We start from the raw sequence: 16,465 nt of genomic DNA, 5'->3' as shown, positions 1-16,465 counted from the left end.
CGAAACGAGGAAATCCTTCCGCAGTGCTGCCACCTTCAAAATGGTTGCGGTGAGTTTCACGTGTGATAAATTTGAATAAAACTAACATTTCTACGGGATCATAAACCTAAACCACCATGTGTTTTATACTGATGGATGCATTGTATATATATGGTCACATAGAACCTAATTTATACCGTAACATATCTTCCTGGAATCTATTTTAGGGGAATTCCCCATCCAAACCTGCCTGACAATTCAATTCAAAATCAAAAAAGTACAAACATTCATTGCTCTTAGTAATCATTTCCATTGTTTTAGTTAAAGAAATGCGATTAAGTCACAACGATTATGAATTTGGAATAAAAAGCAAACTGCTTTCTTTTAGGAGATGTCTGCTCTGTCTGCTAATTAAAATTAGAATTTGGAGCTGTGGCTGTGCTCTATAATACCTACTAATAAATAATCTTTAGGATTGTAATGCCTGCGAAGAATGAATCACAGTTTCAATGTTGTACAGAGATAGGCAATTTTACATGTAATTATTCGATTTAACCGTTACCGGCTTATTCAATTGAATTTTAGAAAAAAGGAGGACGCAAAGGAAACGCCAAGAAAAGTGGCAAAGCGAGTGCAACGAAAATCAATAACAAACGCTTGAATAAACTTGCTAAACGTGGAAAACTGAAGGCAAAGAATGTCGGAAAGTTAACTCGAGAAGAAAAACAAGAGATATCTCGCAAAGCGTTGAATCAGTCTCGGGCAGAAGAACGCCAACAAGATGTTGTGATCGAAGAAATCCCGCTGCTTGATGATGATTACAAATATTTCGGAACTCCGGGGGCTACAAATTTGGGTTTTCTCGGAGCTGATAAATGGCGTAAAAGGTAAAATATAAATGAAGACAAATTGAGGATATTTATTAACTAGATTAGATGTTTATTTCAGCTTAATTGATTAGGGCATACGAATCGTGAAATTACATAGTGTTTCCATCTATATTGGGAGCTATGCATATTTTGACATTCTTTAGTTTCTGTATTTTTTGTCAGGGGGCATTGAACATTGAAATTGTCATGTAGCCGAGAATTTCTGGGCAGCCAGTTTTGGAATATATGGGAAGAAAACCGAATTGATTTTAAAGAATTTTCTAAAATCAGATTATTAATAATATATTAATTCTAATCACGTTGGTGACCTGGTACTGAAAAATAACCTCTATTAGATGAAATGAAAAATAAAACCTTGGTCTTGTTTAATACCTCCACACACAGTGAAGAACGCAAAGCTAACAAGCGAAAAATAGAAGAGAACCTCGAAGAAAACTATGAGAATGTGCCGAGAAAACGCTTCACCGACGACAAGAAAGTCCGGCATCTTTTACCAATCAAAACGAAAGCAGGCATTATACCCCAGGTTGAAGAAATCGAGGATCCTGAACCGGAGGGTAAGCCTGAAAGTTTACATGATTGATAATTTTGAAGGAGGGTCAGAGTCAAGAGTACAACGATGACAATATAATCGTGATTTATTATTCAAGGCGCTCTTCAAATTACAATTATTATAAAACCAATATCTGACTAGTGGTAAAACAATCCACGAAAATATATCTTAAAAGCAGTTTTGAATCATTCCAATGATTCTTGATTTTTGATGTATGCAGTTGTAGAATCACTATGAATGGGTTGATATCTTTGGACCAGGTTTTAATTTCTTAGATTAGCTATTTAGAATATACAAAGGGAATGACCTTAAATCTTTTGGTGGTTTCTTGGATTGTTAGTAGATGAGCTAAGCTTAGTCATATTAGAGCATTCTCTTGTTAGATGATGTGAATTTTCTTTTGTAAGGAGAGGATGATGAAGGAACAAATGAAAATTCCATTGTCGAAGAGGAAAAGTCTGAACCATTGCCAGTTCTATCGACAATGCAACTCTATGCCATCCGACAGAGAAAGCTGGCTGAAAAGAAACAGCAAATGGCCATTTTAGCGAGCGGTATCACAGAAAACCCGGAGGAAAACGTAAGTTGAAAGGATTCAGTTTTTAAATTGCAAAATGTTAGCTGACATAGGGCTACTTTTAAGTGAGCCATTGTTTAGAAATGAGCACTGTGCATGAAGCCAAGTTTGCTTATATTTTACAATATTGCCAATAAAGAGATGTCATCCCGACATATCAAACATCGAACAAAAAGGATCAACTACGTAATGGTAGCGAGGCAAATATTACACTGGTAAGCTCATAAGCTAATCTTTTCCATTTTGATTTGGGTAGGTTCGGAAGTTAAAGGATTTACGCACAATGTTGTATGAAACAGATGTAGATGTAATGATCACGATGAGGAAATACGTGATGCTCACTCTGTCAGAAGTGTTTAAGGACATTATACCCGACTATAAAATTCGGCCTATCAGCGACACGGAAAAAGTTCAATCGGTAAGTTTTATTCCACGTGACGTAGCAATATTTTGGTTTGAAAACATTAAGATAATCAAAGCGTCAATTGCTCTAGTCAAAACTTAAATTTACATCTAGGACAATGTTCAGTATTTTGGTCCTTTCACGTATCTAACAACTAGTCATTTTTGTTTAACCTACATATATGGAATAATTCACAAACTGTCGGTTCATGGATGTGGTACGCTAATTTCTATTTCAGCAAAAGAAGGAAACTAAGAGTTTGCGGGAATATGAAGCTGGTTTGCTTACCAATTACCGGCTTTACTTACAGTTTCTCGAAGCAATGATTACAGGTACTACCATTTATTCAGATAAACAATAAACTGACCACTACCACTTCTTGTCATCTTGAATAACTGTGGTCCATGAATTTCTCAAAAATACTTTTCTGACACTCCATTCACTCACTTATGGTTATAATCTTACAAAATCTACTGTGCATTGGTATCTTAAAAGCACAATTTTTTCAATGCTAAATCGTGCTCTATCCATTTACCGGTATCCTACTAGGCTTGAGAATGATTAACCAGATTGAATGTATTTCCAGGTAAACTTCCGAAAAAAATAAAACACGAAAACAAAGCTTTATTTGAAGTTCACCTGCCTGCAGAAGCACAATGCGTAAGTATTTTCCGATGTAGTTTTCCCATTTTAATTCAATTTACATACAACATGCTTTCTATTCAAACTTCCGTCCTTAACTATTTTAGGGTTTAGCTGAAGTTGCTACAAACTGCATGTGCTCTGTCCTGATTCAACACCCGCATTTTAACTACAGAACGAATATCATTAACACTATTGTTCCATTGTTGAATCACAACAATTCAAAGGTATTGTATACGATCTACTTCAGGGTGGCCCCTAACTTGGAAATCAGGGAAAAGTCGGGGAATTTTCTTATCTCAGAAAAAGTCATAGAAATTTGTTGAGATTGCTAGATCGTGCGTAAAATCAAACAGTTTCCGTCTATTTCTTACGTGTTTCACTGTGTTGATTGGTTGGATTCTTAACAGATCAAGTCACCACGCACACCCTGTAGCCACCCTGTGTTTCTACTGCTAAGACTTAGGAAATATGAATTGTATCTCATGAATGTCTCGTGTTGCAGATATCTGATGTGGTTAGCGAAGCTGTGAAGACCATTTTCAAGGAGGACAAAACTGGAAATGTCTCGCTAGAGGTATGTGTTTTACAAATAATTACCAAATACCCTTGGCTTAATCAAAACACTATACCTAATACAGAACTCATACCTAATAAGTAGCATTCAATGATAATGAGTTTGATCCCGAGGTTGATAGCAATATTGAATAAATGGTGCATTTTTATGTTGCCGGGTACTTAATTTTATGATTTTCTTTCCTATCAGATTGTCAGGGCGGTTACTAAGTTTATAAAGATGAAATCATACAGCGTAAAGATAAAGGTAACTAACTGCTCTAATGTCTAATATATGGTAAATTGACTCATTGTCGGATTGGCATTTTAACGTCGCAATCCGATTTGAAACAGGTTCTCAAAGTGTTTATGAGTCTCAAAATCAAGAAGGTGGATTTTACCGCCGACCAGTCGAAGAAAAAGAAGCTCACCCACAAAGAGAAGTTAAAACAGTTATCCAGAAGAGAAAGAAAAGTGAGTAACAGAACTCAAACAAAAATAGAGCCCAGGGGCCAGATGTCTGTATCTAAATACCCAGGACCCATTCCACAGTTGAGAGTTCGATAGTTTGACTACAAAGTAAAACTTCACTTTGTTCAATATCTGTCTATAAATGATGCAAGATGTTTTATATTATAGAAAATGAAGCAGAAGGCATCTCTAGAAAAGGAATTGGAGGATGCGGCTGCTGCCGAAAATGTTAATGAGAAAGTGAAATTGGTAAGAAATCATGTTAGTTAAAAAATACCCGGTAGTTTATAGAATATCGGTCGATTTTATAGTGGAGGCGATATTGATACGTAAGTCAAGAAAAAGGGACTGATCTAATTTCTGATTACGTTTCTTTTACATAGCACACACAAATCGTTGAAACAGTATTCCTGGCGTACTTCAGAATCTTGAAGAAGGCTCCTCGATCAGTGTTACTTTCTACTGTGCTTGAGGGTTTGGCAAAGTAAGGACATGTTGGCGTTATTACGAAAATTCTAACTAAAGAAAATTTGATTATTTTCAGATTAGATTGCATGTAACACAAGTATCAATCTTAAAACAAACTTATTTTCTTGTTCTTTGCAGTCGGTTTTATCAAAAATGCATTTGGTTTTATACGTAGCAAACCCTGGTTTTAACTTAATAATTGATATCTCTATTACAGATTCGCTCATCTAATCAACATAGAATTCTTCAGCGATTTGTTCAATGTTCTTAATAGTTTGATCGAATCAGGGGTATGTAAGCGTATGAAATTTATGAAATGTCAGTCTTCGACTCCAAAGTGATGTACCCTGTATTAATGTTTAAAAGTAATTTCTATTTGCAGGATTTAACCCTGAAACAGATGTTGCACTGTATCCAGACTGCATTTATCATCCTAACTGGCCAGGGCTCTGCATTAACGATAGATCCTCTTCATTTCTACACACATTTATACGACAGTCTTTTGAAAATTGATTCAGGTAGGCCAATCTGTATAATCACTGTCTATCTTCGTCGCTTAAAACAGTTTGATGAATTCTCGGAAAATTGTTTTCGTTCCTCCGCAATATTTTCAGCTCAATCCGATGAACTGGTTTTGATTATACTCGAATGCCTCGATCTGATGTTGATCAAAAGGAAAAAGCAGGTTCGTCCAGTTATCCTTACAATCTATTATTAAATCATGCTTCAACTTATAAGTTGGATCAACTAAAAATCTTTTTTGAGTTGACCCAGTACTAAGAATTTTACCTCACAATTCAATGTCAATAAGCCTACAGGCAGACACGTTGAAGTCAGATGTCATGGGTTTTCAGAAAAGCTATGAAGAAGTCAGAATTCTTTGTGGTATAATGTCCAGTGATGCTCAATTTCCAGTATCATTAATTGTATTTGATGTGAAAAGTTCACGTCGACCTTTCTTAATCATTGGCTTCATCCATAATTTCCTAATTGCATCTGGAGACTGTACTGAACATCTGTGTTTGATCAATAAATAGGTAACTCAGAAGCGAGCACTTGGATATATTAAGCGGTTGACCGGCATCGTTCTACAACAAAATAGTCACTCAGCAATTGGGCTATTGGCTTCTATCAGATCAGTTTTACACGTAAGTCTAATACCTATCCATATTGTAGCGTAAAAAACTTTATTAGCAGATTCTTGAAATGTACATTCTGCATTACAGGCGTATCCTCGAAGTGATTTATTGTTCGATACGGAAACGCAAGGCAGTGGTATTTATCAACCGGAATTAGTTGAACCTGAACATTGTAATGCTCAAAATACAGCTCTTTATGAACTCCATTTAGCTAAGGTAGGTTGTTGAAACAACTTGTTTCAAATTTACGTTTCTCTATTGTCAGGAGTTACTAAATTTTTTTCTCCAATTTTCAGCATTATTACCATCCAATAGTTCAACTATACGGTAATCACTTGATTAAGCAGGCACCTCTGAGTGGACAAGGTCAATTACCGCCAGAATTATTACGCAGGTAAAACAACGAGTTACTTTGATTGATGTTAGAATCTTTGAGTTAGCTATGATGTTATCTATACACTGTAGTTGAATTTGGTATCTTCGAAATTGTATTTTAGGAGTTCCATAGATTTATACAATAGCTACGATCCGAATATAGTCAGTAATTTGTTTGTGAAAAAGAAAGGCAACAAGAAAAAGCAGAAGGTAAACTATGATTTTCTCTTATGAAAATATTTGTGGGTGTTGTTGATAAAAGCAAGGGTCGTGTCTGAGCTATTGTGTATCTTAGTTAAGATCCCATGATCTGTAAATAAGAAGCACTGGTAGCTGGGCCAAAGGTTGCAGGGATAGAGTACTGGAAGCTGGGTTACTGGTTGTTGTGGTAATGGTTTCATCGTTGAATACAATATACAATATTTCACTTGTACCCCATGACCGTGTTCAAGATGAATTCATTTTACATTTAAGCGATTTTAAATTAAACAAATTCAACATTAATGTGTAGTCAATTAGTCAACTTATGACAACTGTGGAAAATTTTCCTGATCTTTTTCAATTGTAGTGGAAGTGTTTAATTATTTACATTTATTATGTAATGTTTTGCAGCGTCCCACACAACTCATTCAAGCTGATTTCAAGACGTTGATGGATGCAGTAAATCTGGAAATCGCTGCGGATGACATACAAGTCGACTTCTCTCGCGTTCTAACTAATAAAGAGCCAATACTGAATGGCAATTCTTTAGAAACGTGATAATGCGATAAATGTAACAGAATTTATGTAAATAAAACCACAAAATATTCCAATATTATTAGTTGCGCTTATTCTATGGACATACAAAAAGGGCTCATACAACATTGCCATGGAACCACCAATGATATTTGCCAGGAAAGAAGTTATTCGGAGTATTGTTAGTTGTTGTGCTAGAGGAATGAAAAATGTTGTTGGAATGAACCCAAGTTGTAAATATTTCTTGCACCTACGTTTTACTTCCCAGTTCTCTAGCCATAAGAAAATTAGTTGATCCTTTTGTCTTCTTGCTAGGTATGCAAGTTTTCGTAGTTACTTGACTCCAACTTCAGGTTGTAACACTGGAGTTTTCACGGTTGAAGGTGCTTCCCTAGTCTATTTTCCATCAAAAAGGATAAAGAGCAGTGAACTAGCTCTGAGGGCAAGCAAAAGGATTGTGACAATTTGAATACCTTTCCGATGAACCATTTTATTAGATTTCATAATAGAATATTTACAATCTAAATCAGTGCTCTACAACGGAACCTTGTTACAACAAACCTCATTGGACCAGGAAATCTATATCAAACATGACATTCTTTCACACATATTCATGTACATAAAAGTGGACCTTGGATAATATCCGCATTGGATGTAACCAGGTTTTTACTTATGTATTTACTAAATCAAGATAATCGCTTTCCAAAATCTCAGACGGTCTGCTTAGTTTGAGCGCCACTTTTTGATTCACCAGCTACGACCAAATTTTGCATTTCCAACAACGAATCGGTAGCATTGCTCGGTTTATGAAAGCATCGCGATAGTTCGTCATTCGGAAATTCAGTAATGTTCAGTTTTGGATTTTTATTTGTAAACGGACTCCAGTGTCCCTGTATACTCGGCGAATCGGTGTGCCACATCTTTCTTAAACGAACGATCTTCTCTCCTGACCGGTTCTTCAGATGTTCGGTCCATTTACAAATTTCGACCTCGTTAAAACATTTCGTCGAAATTTTTTCACTTCTTCCATTCACTAGAAAAAAGAATTCTTTCAATAATCATCATTCAGTATCAGGATATTTGCCCCCTATTTTTTCTACAATTCTAATTTTAATCGGTGGATTTAAGTAACACCACCTGAATACCAACAACTAATTGCAATAAATCAGACCAAGCTAATTAGCGCATTCACAAAACCTACTTATTATAGTCAATAGAGGACTCCACATGAGAGCATTATTCATATAGAACTTACAATATTCAGCCTCAATCTCCGGAGTTTCGCGATACCTCGGTTCAAGATAGACCACAACGCCGGGATTTTTTCGCGCAAAATCCAGCAAACTGTTTTCAATGAAATCCCTGAAAAAGATAACACAAAAAATTTTAATTAATTGGTTGGTATCCATTGATATTATGATTGGTGGTGAGTGACCAGTAAGTGAGTCATTGTCATTGATTGAGTGTGGCGACTTTGACAAATGAGTATCTTTTCATTTACCTCATTCCTCTGCTATCGCCATGAGTTTTACAGAAACGGAACGTTATTCTCTGCATTTGACAAACATATCTTCCGACCCCATTTTTCAGCACTGTCTTCAGAAATGTGCTCGGAATCGACGAACTCGTCATGTTTCCCTTCTCGTTTCACTGGACCGCTCGGCGACCTACAGATTCTTACCGGATCTAACGTTACCTAAAACGACGGCTGCCGGATCCGGAATGATAGATGTCGGTGAGACGTCCATCCCATGGTTATCCGTAGTTATTTTGCGTATGAATATTTCTGATCTTCCGCATCGTCGATAAGAAATAATAGGATACACTTTCCCCCTCTGTTATATCACTCAAACTCAGTCTCAAACAGTACATTTTTTAATTAAATTTTAAAAATAGAGACCGACAACCAGTCTACAAGGAAGTAGACAATTTCAGGAGCTGCCCTACTCCCGGGAGTTGAAGGCATTACGCAATGACAATACAGTTTTGAATTGAATTTAAATGGAGGCCGTGCTGTACTAAAATGTCAAATATAGGACCCCCACCTGAAGATTTCGCTTATCTAGCGCCTCCTAAATCCAGTATCGACGATGTTCCTCGATATTACAACGAAACATTTTACAGTAAATTCAAAAGAAAAGCAGATGAGAATCCATTTGTCCCTATCGGTAAGATTTTTTTTTCATTGTTGACAACAATGACATAATTGTTTTGTACAATCGTTAAGGTCCACAATGACAAGGCAATGACAAAGGAGATAGTAATCACTATCAGTATCAATCATCAGAAAGTGTTGTTATGTGTGAAAAATGCTGATAGTGCCGCCGTTGTTCGGCTCCAGTAGACAATGCTTGCCACAGATTATAGCGCGTCCTGATCCTGGACTTAAGATTTAAACTGAAATGTTTTTGTGATGACCTGTCTGCTCAGTCTGTCAGTGAGAGATTTATTGGATCCAAAGCGAGCAGGGTCTACTGTATTTTCTACCAAATCTTTGGATTAGGCTAAAAAAAATTGATACCTCGTTTCCCCGCTCTGCTGAGCTTAAAAGTTGACCCGGCTGGCTGCCTATCTACCCTATACATTACTTATTACTCTATTTATCATATTTTACAAAAATGACCTGGCTGCTGCGGAGAAACAAAATATTTTTTTGGTTTAGCCTTATATACATTTAGCAAAATTAACTTTTTGATTCTAGGAATGGGACTTACGACGTTGGCTTTGACGTACGGCCTTTGGCAGTTAAAAACGGGCGATACGAAAATGTCACAGTTGATGATGCGATCGAGAATAGTAGCTCAGGGATTCACCGTTTTTGCGATTTTAGGCGGAGTTCTATACGGTGCCGGATCTTCGAAGAAGAAATCATCCTAGTTTGATAAACGAGGACTGACAGTTTCGAGTAGATCCTTGCATTTGATGCTCTTCTGAAATTTGTGTGTTTTATTAACGAATATTATATTTATGAACAGTCGGTCTAAGTCATCAAATTAACCTTTCAGCTCGGCGTTGATTTTGTTGTATAATGAAGTTGCTATTTAGATCTCTATAAATGAGTAAATCATGTAGATTTGTAAATAAAATTAGGTACAATGTTTGATATGATGAGTATTTGTATATTTGTTGTTCATTGTTTTGATGCGTGCCATTTCCAAGCAGGAGCAGATCCAGGGGCCAATTTTGAAGGACTTCAGCCACATCCCAAATAGATACTTCTTAAATTGATGGACTGATTGTATATACCGAATTTATTAATTAGTTACCCTGAAACATCTGTTTACATCAACTAGGGAGATGGGAAGAACCCCCTCAGCCCATAACCCTGAGAGTCAGATATCCTGCATCCGTATAAAGGCAACGCCTGCGAATAGATTTTTGTCCTCTTTAGTGTACAGACTTCACTAGATTTGTTTTCAACTAATTGTATATCCAGGAAAGTAATTTATCTGACATCTCATTTCATAATACACCAGTTGAGTACTTCCTCAAAATGCAAAATCGATTAAGAAAGGAATAAAATACACAATAATATACAAAAACAAACATGATGGCATGCTTTAACTTATTTTTTTCAATAAAATTTGGCAAAAAGTGGAAGCAAATAAATTATTTCATGTTGTCAACTCTGGCTGCGAGAAGATTCTGTCGATGCAAATAATTCTCGTTCGCGGCGTTTCGCTTCTTGTTTTTCATGGTAATTTTCCGCGTAGTGTATGCACTCGAAGATAACCTGGAGGAAGAGAAGAGACCAACCAGAGATAATTGAACTATTTTATCCAACGTGTTATGAAGTACTGCAGTAGATGCTGCCTCAACACTTCAGGTAAGATTGGGTCATCAACCATTTCTCATGGAGAAAATATAGAAGTATTATTTGAAAGTAGACTCTGATCATTTGAGATCAACAAAATGAATTCTGTTTTAGGCTAGGACAAAGTGACAATATCCGAGGGTCTTGCCAGATATTTTTGGGCCAAATGAGTAAGGACAGTCATGCCAGTCGGTCGTTTCCGGAAAAAACCTTTTCCAAGAATATTGACAAACTCGTGCCTTCCTTTTACAGAAAGACCTGAATCTCATAATCAAAAGGGCACTTAAAAAGTTTGGGTGATTTGTCGGAATAGGAGAAAAATCGAGATCTCAATTAGATAAGATCAACATTTGAATTACGCTGGGTCAACAGTATTATCAGGATGTACCTCAACAAGGATAAGAATAATGATAATCCATTCCAGACGAGACTGATGATCCTGATTCAGATGGTCACTGACAAGCTGTGTTAATTCAACACAATAGTTCAACTTTTCATTCATCACCTGAAAAAAAATCACGATTAAGAATAATTTTTCTGTGTAAAGATACAAAATTAAACTGCATTTGAAGCAGCTATCTCAGGATACATGATACATACCATCGTTCTTCTATTGATGTTCAATTGGGAACACGTACTCTGGTACAAACTCTCCAAATCCTCTCTATCCCAGTAGAAATCCGGAGTGTCCAGCAAATCAGAGCTCAGATTGATCAAATGCCTACAATAAGACAGAAAGTTTCTCATTTGACGCTATGGCTGCATTCGAATCACAAGAATCGATCACCTTACCTCAATGTAAAAAGCTCCCCGGTCTTTATCAATACTTGCGGTTTTGTCATGCGAATGCTTTTCCCATTTTTCAAATCCTTAAGAAATACACTTCTACTCATTAGCAATACGTAGTGTCATATAGAAACTTATACACAATTGCTTTCTGACATTCACGGTTAAGCCTTACCTCGGTAACCCATTCGATAGAAGCGACATACTTTTCAAGTGACGCTTCCCATATTCCAAGCTTGACTTGAATAGTGAAAAATATACTGGTCATAACAACATTACGTATATGTAACTTGGCTGGTTTTTAAGGATGACCCATAACCTGTATAAACGGATTCGCAGCTTTTTCTCTTTACCTGATAAAGATAAAGCATTTGAGAAAGCGTATTTCTGGTGCTGTATCGCCTGACTGTTCTCTTCTGATTTGGAACCAGAGATGTGTATGTGTATTTCGTCTCCATCTAGTTTCGTTGGCGTACTAGAAAAACAATACAAAAACTTAGGGTCAAGGGAACCAGGCCCACTTCACCGGAAAGTACACACTAAACTTTATCCTTACACTTACTCAGTATATTTGAAAGTCAATTCTTCAGCTTCGCCATTCACTAATTTCAGACTGTATGGATCCTCAAGATATTTGTGCAAGAATTTCAAAACTTCCATTTCCTGGAAGAAAAAGACGGTCAACAACATTTCATTCCATTTCAGGCAATGGGGATATTTCACAAAGTTGGTTTTATGGCCTGAAAACGAAACTCACTTCATCATAGGGTACATTCCAAAATACAGCCGACCCTTCTCTGAAAATTAAACATTAACAACACTCAGAATACACAATTGCATGACTATTCCTTAAAATTTTTCTTAGGGATAACCAGCGTAGGACCCCTTGAAAATCCTGCATCCGCCCCTGGTTCCTATCTAAAGCTCATCAGCACCAACAACAAGATATTTTGTAATGGCATGAGACTTAACCTCACCTAAAGATGAATATCTCCCTCGTTTCATCATCAACTTTATAAATGGCATTCAGATGCAGAACATCTTTCGTATCTGTATTAGAACGCATAAAAAACATACCCAGAAAAATTATACAGGGGTACTCGAGTAGAAACCGAAGCAAATAATCAGCTCAATGGAATTTCGAAGCTCACCTGGCAGTGGACATAACGCGTAAAGACCTTGTGTTTCAATTTCTTTCATCAGACCTTCGAGATCGCACTCTTCCGCTATTGAATAGGCGCTGACCATATATTCCTTGAATGAGAAGATTGCAATACATTCATTAATGATAACAATTTCTTTCATTTTCCCTTTCCATTCTTATTCTTGAAAAAATCTGTACTGCAAGTTTGAAAAAGAGACCCTTTCAGTGCTGACAAATTGATACCCACAAGTACTGGATTTAAATTTGAAATTTAAAAGAAATTCCACCCCAGTGCGTTGAATAACGGGCATATCGCTTTAGTGCATCTACATCACAGTGTGATGTATCATTAGTTAATAATATTTAACTTTTTTTGACAGGTAAGCCTGCCATCTTTCAAGAGATAAAAGCTAATTATCAATTACATTACACCGCGGTGCAGCATACTAAAGCAATGTCCATCAGCGATTAATACACTGCACTGCAGTGCAGATACACTGAAAGGGTAAACAAGAAGAGTTCTTTTCGATTCAATACCGACCCTTTTCACAGCACCGCCATCTCTACTAGACTTTTTTCGAGCAGCTCTCCTCGTCGAAAGTGGCGAGACATGTTTCTGAATGCCTTCGAGATTTTGTTCCTCCCCTTTTCTGGAAGCGTACGCTCTCGACAACGCAATATTACATCTGCTAAAACTATGCCATGCTGTCGTAGAATATTTCCATAAAGTTCGAGTATATTTTATCCCGATTTGATTAATCTCAGTTGGCGACAATGGTTCTAAAATTTTTGCCGTTGACGGCAAGTGAATTCTACGATTTATCGCTAATCGATGAATTGATTGTAACCGATAACTGGAGATACTTTGTCTCGAAAGAATGCCAAATACAGCTCGTTTACAACAACATGCAAATGCCATCACCTAAAAATAGAAATAGGCATTAGCTTTAAGTTCCTTGCACCAAAACTTTAAATGCATGGTTAAAGGCAAATTGTAAACTGTAAATTCTTGCATCAGTCAGGCAGAGTAGTAATATAAATCATTGAATTGAATTTGTTAATGAAACCTAATAAAACCACAGGGGCTCGTTACGATAGCTGGGGGTCCAAAATCAAAGATTTGACCCAGTATCCTAGGTACCACCTATAAAAAAAAATAGGTGGTACCTAGGATACTGGGTCAAATCTTTGATTTTGGACCCCCAGCTATCGTAACGAGCCCCTGTGAATAAAACAATTATTCTCATTTGACAACATTCGACATCATGCCATGTTTATACGGAGCTTTTAATAGCACGTTTACCTCGAGGAATAAATACACTTCACGCGAATGAAATCCTATAAAATGCGGAAGAAAGAAGCTGAAGCACTTGTCATAATATATCAATTCTATACACCGGAAGGTGCTGCCACAAATGTTTGGCGGTGAGCAGTGAAACTATACGAGATGAAACGTTTCATAGCCTGAATCACCGATTTAAACTAAATGACAAGAGGTTTTACACACCCATTTCGAGGTAATATATCGCAATCCAAAATAGATTGCGTTGCAATTGGGTGTCGTTCGTGTTTTTGATGAGAGTCTGAGTTTTAAAGCAAAGACCCCTCGGCTCTGCTCTGTCCAGACCAATTCAATTCAGAATTCAATTACATTATCATGATTATTTACTTAGTGAGACGACATGCATAACAATTTTTATACTGTCAACCACCACCAGAAAAGCCCTATCACTTAACACTTATGCCGAATAGAAATTTTGATATTTTTAGGTCTGAAAGAGCTGACGTGAAAAGCTGCCATGATGGACGCCGCCGACCAAGCCGGCAGTGAGGAGGCAGCGTCCAAAGAGGATTCCTGTTTCGACCTTATCGTCGTGGGTGGAGGCATCGCCGGAGTTACATGCGCACAGAGCCTATCATTTCTGCAAACGGAATCGCGGATATTGTTAATTTCGGCCTCGCCTCTGATCAAAGCCGTCATCAATTACAAACAACTAACGAAAGTGCTCGAAGAATTCGACGTTGAAGAAAAACCTTCGTCCTACCTGGAATCGAATTACCCGAACGTGAAAGTAATCCATGCCGTAGTCACAGACTTAGACTCCGTCGGTCATAAGATATACACGGACAATGACTCGGTTTATCGCTATCGGAAGTTATGCCTATGCGCGGGCGGACGACCCAAGATAGTCGTTGAAGATAATCCGTATGTTTTAGGAATCCGGGATACGGAAAGCGTGCGGACGTTTCAACGGAAACTAACCGACGCTCGGCGCGTCGTTATCGTCGGTAACGGCGGCATAGCGACCGAGCTCGTCTACGAGTTGGAAAATGTCGAGATCGTCTGGGCAATCAAGGACGAATCGATTACGGCGACATTCATCGACGTCGGCGCCGCAGAATTTTTCCTCGCCAGTTTGAACGAGCGGAAAGCGACGGCGCGTTTTCGACCGATTAAGCGCGAAAAGTACGTCGTGTCCGGCGGGGAGACGAGCGCGAACGAGGACGTGAAAGGAAGCGCGCTCGGTCCCGATTGGCATACGGGTTACGAGTTGAAAGGACTCAGCGACGAGCAGCGTTCGGTTCACGTCGAATACAAAGTCGAGGTTCGGAGAATTTTGACCCAATCGGAGTTTATGTGTGAGGAAAACCTGCGCAATTTCCTGGTCACTTCGAATCCGAGTGATCGGACCGATTGGTGGCCGGTTTATGTCGAACTTACAAACGGTAAAATATACGGCTGCGATTTCGTCGTCAGCGCCACCGGCGTCAAGCCGAACCGAGACCCGTTCGCGAAATCGAATAATTTCACCATTTCCGCCGACGGAGGGTTAATGGTTGACGATAAAATGCGGACGAGTATCGCGGATGTTTACGCGGCTGGTGATTTGTGCGCGCCGACATGGGAACCGGCGAAGCATTGGTTACAAATGAAACTGTGGACTCAAGCACGACAAATGGGGATATACGCCGGGAAATGTATCGACGCCGATCTACGCGGCCGCATTCGAGAAATGACGCTCGATTTTTGTTTCGAAATATTCACGCACGTCACGCAGTTTTTCGGGTATAAAGTCGTATTGTTGGGTAAATTTAACGCGCAAGATTTGGGAAACGATTATCACGTTTTGTTGCGGACGACAGAGGGTAGGGAATACGTCAAGGCCGTCATGCACGACGGGCGTATGCAAGGCGCTATCCTGATCGGCGAAACCGACCTGGAAGAAACTTTCGAAAATCTGATTTTGAATCAGATGGATTTGAGTCGTTACGGCGAAGATTTGCTTCATCCCGATATCGATATCGAAGATTATTTCGATTGAATTTAAGTTATCTGAACATGTATTATATTTCATACATGAAATAGAAATACGTGTCTGTTTTCGAGTGAAAATTTATGGATTCTTTCAACTTGTGTTGTATTTTATCTTTCGGTTGATTTTCAAATGATATGCGATCCCGGTACAATATTAGTAAAATTGTATTATTTAGGACGTAATCCATGGGGGCTTATATCTGAATCGCTTTCAGAAGTTTTCTGCACACAGATCCCAAACCCTGTAACAGGGTGCCTAAGACTTCTAGATTCCTTTAAAACTCATGGAAAATGCTTTTGAAGGTGCTTGAAACTCCTTTGATTTGAGCAAAATATCAGAAACTCCTTTAAAACTCATACAATTTTGAGAAATAGCTATTGGATACTTTAGAAGTTGTACAATAGACTACCCCTGAATCCGAACAATTGGGACATGGATTTTTTCTTTACCCAATTAAGCAGTTACCGAATTTATTAGAAACTAGAAACAGAGAGGAGTCTACAGTGATTGGGATGTGAAAGTGATGCAGAAATTTCCTTGAGACATGAAATTTTCTCGTTAGAAAATCCTTCAGTGTGGTGCAAAGCCTTTTACATGGGTTGAAGTGGAGTTAATTC

At 38.0% G+C, this 16,465-nt stretch overlaps 5 protein-coding genes across 5 annotated transcripts; 3 read left to right on the top strand and 2 right to left on the bottom strand.

Annotated features, from left to right (window-relative positions):
* The first annotated feature begins 35 nt into the window (after nucleotides 1–35).
* LOC141898474 (nucleolar complex protein 3 homolog) lies at nucleotides 36–6,846 on the top strand. The gene is made up of 21 exons (XM_074784388.1): nucleotides 36–49; nucleotides 565–866; nucleotides 1,254–1,426; nucleotides 1,830–2,002; nucleotides 2,256–2,417; nucleotides 2,641–2,734; nucleotides 2,989–3,062; nucleotides 3,152–3,271; nucleotides 3,550–3,621; nucleotides 3,811–3,867; nucleotides 3,954–4,073; nucleotides 4,239–4,319; nucleotides 4,454–4,554; nucleotides 4,756–4,828; nucleotides 4,921–5,056; nucleotides 5,153–5,223; nucleotides 5,576–5,686; nucleotides 5,765–5,893; nucleotides 5,974–6,071; nucleotides 6,175–6,262; nucleotides 6,665–6,846. Exons 1-21 carry the CDS (start codon nucleotides 41–43, stop codon nucleotides 6,809–6,811), a joined length of 2,391 nt encoding a protein of 796 aa, XP_074640489.1. The 5' UTR covers nucleotides 36–40; the 3' UTR covers nucleotides 6,812–6,846.
* A 421-nt stretch (nucleotides 6,847–7,267) lies between these two features.
* On the bottom strand, nucleotides 7,268–8,467 carry LOC141899787 (large ribosomal subunit protein mL43-like). Its single transcript, XM_074786312.1, has 3 exons — nucleotides 8,289–8,467; nucleotides 8,043–8,149; nucleotides 7,268–7,820 (listed from the first exon to the last, which is right to left on the bottom strand). Exons 1-3 carry the CDS (start codon nucleotides 8,417–8,419, stop codon nucleotides 7,498–7,500), a joined length of 561 nt encoding a protein of 186 aa, XP_074642413.1. The 5' UTR covers nucleotides 8,420–8,467; the 3' UTR covers nucleotides 7,268–7,497.
* Nucleotides 8,468–8,769: 302 nt separating this feature from the next.
* LOC141900279 (HIG1 domain family member 2A, mitochondrial-like) lies at nucleotides 8,770–9,957 on the top strand. The gene is made up of 2 exons (XM_074787088.1): nucleotides 8,770–8,955; nucleotides 9,489–9,957. The coding sequence occupies exons 1-2, from the start codon at nucleotides 8,811–8,813 to the stop codon at nucleotides 9,662–9,664; spliced, it is 321 nt and encodes a 106-aa protein (XP_074643189.1). The 5' UTR covers nucleotides 8,770–8,810; the 3' UTR covers nucleotides 9,665–9,957.
* A 389-nt stretch (nucleotides 9,958–10,346) lies between these two features.
* On the bottom strand, nucleotides 10,347–13,925 carry LOC141900163 (required for meiotic nuclear division protein 1 homolog). Its single transcript, XM_074786930.1, has 12 exons — nucleotides 13,835–13,925; nucleotides 13,073–13,453; nucleotides 12,539–12,641; nucleotides 12,365–12,437; nucleotides 12,145–12,184; nucleotides 11,950–12,050; nucleotides 11,741–11,862; nucleotides 11,563–11,627; nucleotides 11,394–11,470; nucleotides 11,202–11,322; nucleotides 10,990–11,106; nucleotides 10,347–10,520 (listed from the first exon to the last, which is right to left on the bottom strand). Exons 2-12 carry the CDS (start codon nucleotides 13,448–13,450, stop codon nucleotides 10,410–10,412), a joined length of 1,308 nt encoding a protein of 435 aa, XP_074643031.1. The 5' UTR covers nucleotides 13,451–13,453; nucleotides 13,835–13,925; the 3' UTR covers nucleotides 10,347–10,409.
* Nucleotides 13,921–16,027, top strand: LOC141900162 (pyridine nucleotide-disulfide oxidoreductase domain-containing protein 1-like). Its single transcript, XM_074786929.1, has 2 exons — nucleotides 13,921–14,048; nucleotides 14,302–16,027. The coding sequence occupies exon 2, from the start codon at nucleotides 14,331–14,333 to the stop codon at nucleotides 15,852–15,854; it is 1,524 nt and encodes a 507-aa protein (XP_074643030.1). The 5' UTR covers nucleotides 13,921–14,048; nucleotides 14,302–14,330; the 3' UTR covers nucleotides 15,855–16,027.
* Nucleotides 16,028–16,465: the final 438 nt, after the last annotated feature.

The sequence above is a fragment of the Tubulanus polymorphus genome, chromosome 2 (assembly GCF_964204645.1).
Source record: "Tubulanus polymorphus chromosome 2, tnTubPoly1.2, whole genome shotgun sequence".
Classification (NCBI taxonomy): Eukaryota; Metazoa; Nemertea; class Palaeonemertea; order Tubulaniformes; family Tubulanidae; genus Tubulanus; species Tubulanus polymorphus.
Note: the sequence above shows the minus strand (reverse complement) of the source record. Positions and strands in the feature narration are given on the sequence as shown.

What these genes read in the sequence shown, in the direction of transcription:
- LOC141900162 (XM_074786929.1), top strand. Translation starts at nt 14,331, where the DNA reads ATGATGGACGCCGCCGACCAAGCCGGCAGTGAGGAGGCAGCGTCCAAA.
- LOC141900163 (XM_074786930.1), bottom strand. Translation starts at nt 13,450, where the DNA reads ATGGCATTTGCATGTTGTTGTAAACGAGCTGTATTTGGCATTCTTTCG. An exon ending in ATGGCGGTGCTGTGAAAAGG is followed by an intron (nt 12,642 to 13,072) that starts GTCGGTATTGAA and finishes TTCTCATTCAAG; the next exon opens with GAATATATGGTCAGCGCCTA. An exon ending in TTATTCTTATCCTTGTTGAG is followed by an intron (nt 10,521 to 10,989) that starts GTACATCCTGAT and finishes CTCTTCCTCCAG; the next exon opens with GTTATCTTCGAGTGCATACA.
- LOC141898474 (XM_074784388.1), top strand. An exon ending in ACACGGAAAAAGTTCAATCG is followed by an intron (nt 2,418 to 2,640) that starts GTAAGTTTTATT and finishes TTTCTATTTCAG; the next exon opens with CAAAAGAAGGAAACTAAGAG. An exon ending in CCGCCAGAATTATTACGCAG is followed by an intron (nt 6,072 to 6,174) that starts GTAAAACAACGA and finishes ATTGTATTTTAG; the next exon opens with GAGTTCCATAGATTTATACA.
- LOC141899787 (XM_074786312.1), bottom strand. Translation starts at nt 8,419, where the DNA reads ATGACGAGTTCGTCGATTCCGAGCACATTTCTGAAGACAGTGCTGAAA. An exon ending in GGCGATAGCAGAGGAATGAG is followed by an intron (nt 8,150 to 8,288) that starts GTAAATGAAAAG and finishes TATCTTTTTCAG; the next exon opens with GGATTTCATTGAAAACAGTT. An exon ending in GGAGATTGAGGCTGAATATT is followed by an intron (nt 7,821 to 8,042) that starts GTAAGTTCTATA and finishes TCTTTTTTCTAG; the next exon opens with TGAATGGAAGAAGTGAAAAA.
- LOC141900279 (XM_074787088.1), top strand. Translation starts at nt 8,811, where the DNA reads ATGTCAAATATAGGACCCCCACCTGAAGATTTCGCTTATCTAGCGCCT. An exon ending in GAATCCATTTGTCCCTATCG is followed by an intron (nt 8,956 to 9,488) that starts GTAAGATTTTTT and finishes TTTTGATTCTAG; the next exon opens with GAATGGGACTTACGACGTTG.